General features: G+C 41.2%; 1 protein-coding gene across 1 annotated transcript; it reads right to left on the bottom strand.

Annotated features, from left to right (window-relative positions):
• Positions 1 to 220: 220 nt before the first annotated feature.
• On the bottom strand, positions 221 to 1,170 carry OR2K2 (olfactory receptor family 2 subfamily K member 2). The gene is given in 4 exon segments (XM_060013336.2): positions 221 to 264; positions 267 to 664; positions 666 to 841; positions 844 to 1,170. Coding segments are annotated over 4 exon segments (945 nt in total).
• Positions 1,171 to 1,849: the final 679 nt, after the last annotated feature.

Raw genomic sequence — 1,849 nt, 5'->3', positions numbered from 1 at the left:
ACTTCTCACAAGCATAAGACAGAAAAGACAGAAATTACTACTAAATGCAAATTGGAACCTATTATCGCCCATACACAATCACTCTGTATACACCTATCTCACAGCTGTAAGATGAAAGAACTCAAGTTCAAGTCAGTGTTCTAAGGGTGAGTGTATTGTCTTGAATCTCTCTGGTGAGTTCTGCCAGGAGCATACCCCTGGTGAAACCGCAGGCCCCCAGTCAGAGATTTTCCTGTATTTGCTGCAAGTATATTTGGCCCAGCACTTTTTCACAGCATCTTTGACTTCCTTGTTTCATAAACTGTAAGTTATGGGGTTCAGCGTAGGTGTAAGAACTCCATAAAGCAACGAGATGATTTTATCTATTTCTTGTGAGCCTGACGAAGAAGGCTTTAGGTACATGGAGAGTGAAGCCCCATAATACAAGAATACCACAGTTGAGTGAGCACCCCAGGTAGAAAAAGCTTTGTTTCTTCCCTCTGCTGAGCTGATTCTCAGAATAGTGGAAAGGATGACGACATAAGAGATGCAAATTAAGAGCATTGGAACGGACAGAAGGAGCACGCTGACCACCAGCATGATCGTGTCCATGACCAATGACCTTGTGCAAGCTAGCTTCAGCACTGCCAGAATTTCACACTTGAAGTGATGGATGAAATTCCCAGAGGGGTATCTGCACGGCGAAGCTGGTTTCCAGCAGGGCTATCAGAGAGCCCATCACCCAGGAGACAGTGGCCATCTGCACACAGACCTGCCTGTTCATGATGATGGGGTATCTCAGCGGCTTGCAAATGGCCACGTAATAGTCATACGCCATCACAGCCAGGAGCAGGCATTGCTCCTGGAGCCCAGAGCAAGGGACAGATACATCTGTACAGCACACCCAGAAAAGATGATGGTTTTCTGGGATGACAGCAAGTTCACCAGCAAAGTGGGAACAGAAGCAGATGTGTAACAAATATCCATGAAAGAGAGATTTCCAAGGAACAAGTACATGGGAGTTTGAAGGCATGAATCTAGGACAGTGATTAAAATAAGAGTGCTGTTGCCCAAAAGGGTTATCAGACACATTACAAGGCTGAAGACAAAGAGAACAATCTCTAACTTTGGGTATCTAGAAAAACCTTCCAGGAAAAAAAAACTCCAACTGGTGAGATTTTCGCCTTGCATTTGCTTCCTTTTACCTGTAGTTATTCTAATATTATTCTATTCATTTCATCTGAGGACACAAAGAGAGGGATAAAGTATAATGTTCACTGAGTTAAGAAAACACTTTCGAACTTATTTTCGCTATTATAAGCACAGTTTTACCATAAGAAATCACAGGACAATGTATCTATCAATCTAAGAGGAGGGGAAACAGGTTTGGCCTGTGTCCCTCAGCGGTGGGTCGGCGACTTACAGACGAACCAACTAGAGCTCAGCCAGTTTGATGTTGGGTCTGAAAAGCAGAATCACTAGATTAGAAGTCTCTTCAGTTTTCTTTGCCCTTCTTTCAAAACAAAATTTAGAAAAGAGTGAATTTGAAAACCAGAATAAACAAATTTAATATTTGAATCTCAGCTCGTAATCCTTTGCTTGGCACACAGCAGGTTTTCAGTAAAGATTTGAAAGTACTGAGTAATGAAAAAATATGAAATAACATTGAATAAGCTATTGAGCACTAATTAGAAAAAGTCAAATAAATGAGGAAAAGAAAGCACATTTGTAAAAATAAAAACCAGTAATGATCTTCAGTGGAAGAAGAGGAGGAATGTTGTAAGGAACAAATAAATGAGTTTTATACTAACACCTATGAAGTTCTGAGTCTAAATGAACTCTGTCCTTTCCAGCTAACAGCTTAGAGGTC

Source organism: Delphinus delphis, chromosome 6 (assembly GCF_949987515.2).
Source record: "Delphinus delphis chromosome 6, mDelDel1.2, whole genome shotgun sequence".
NCBI lineage: Eukaryota > Metazoa > Chordata > Mammalia > Artiodactyla > Delphinidae > Delphinus > Delphinus delphis.
The sequence above is the reverse complement of the archived record's forward strand: the minus strand, read 5'-3'. Positions and strand labels throughout refer to the sequence as shown.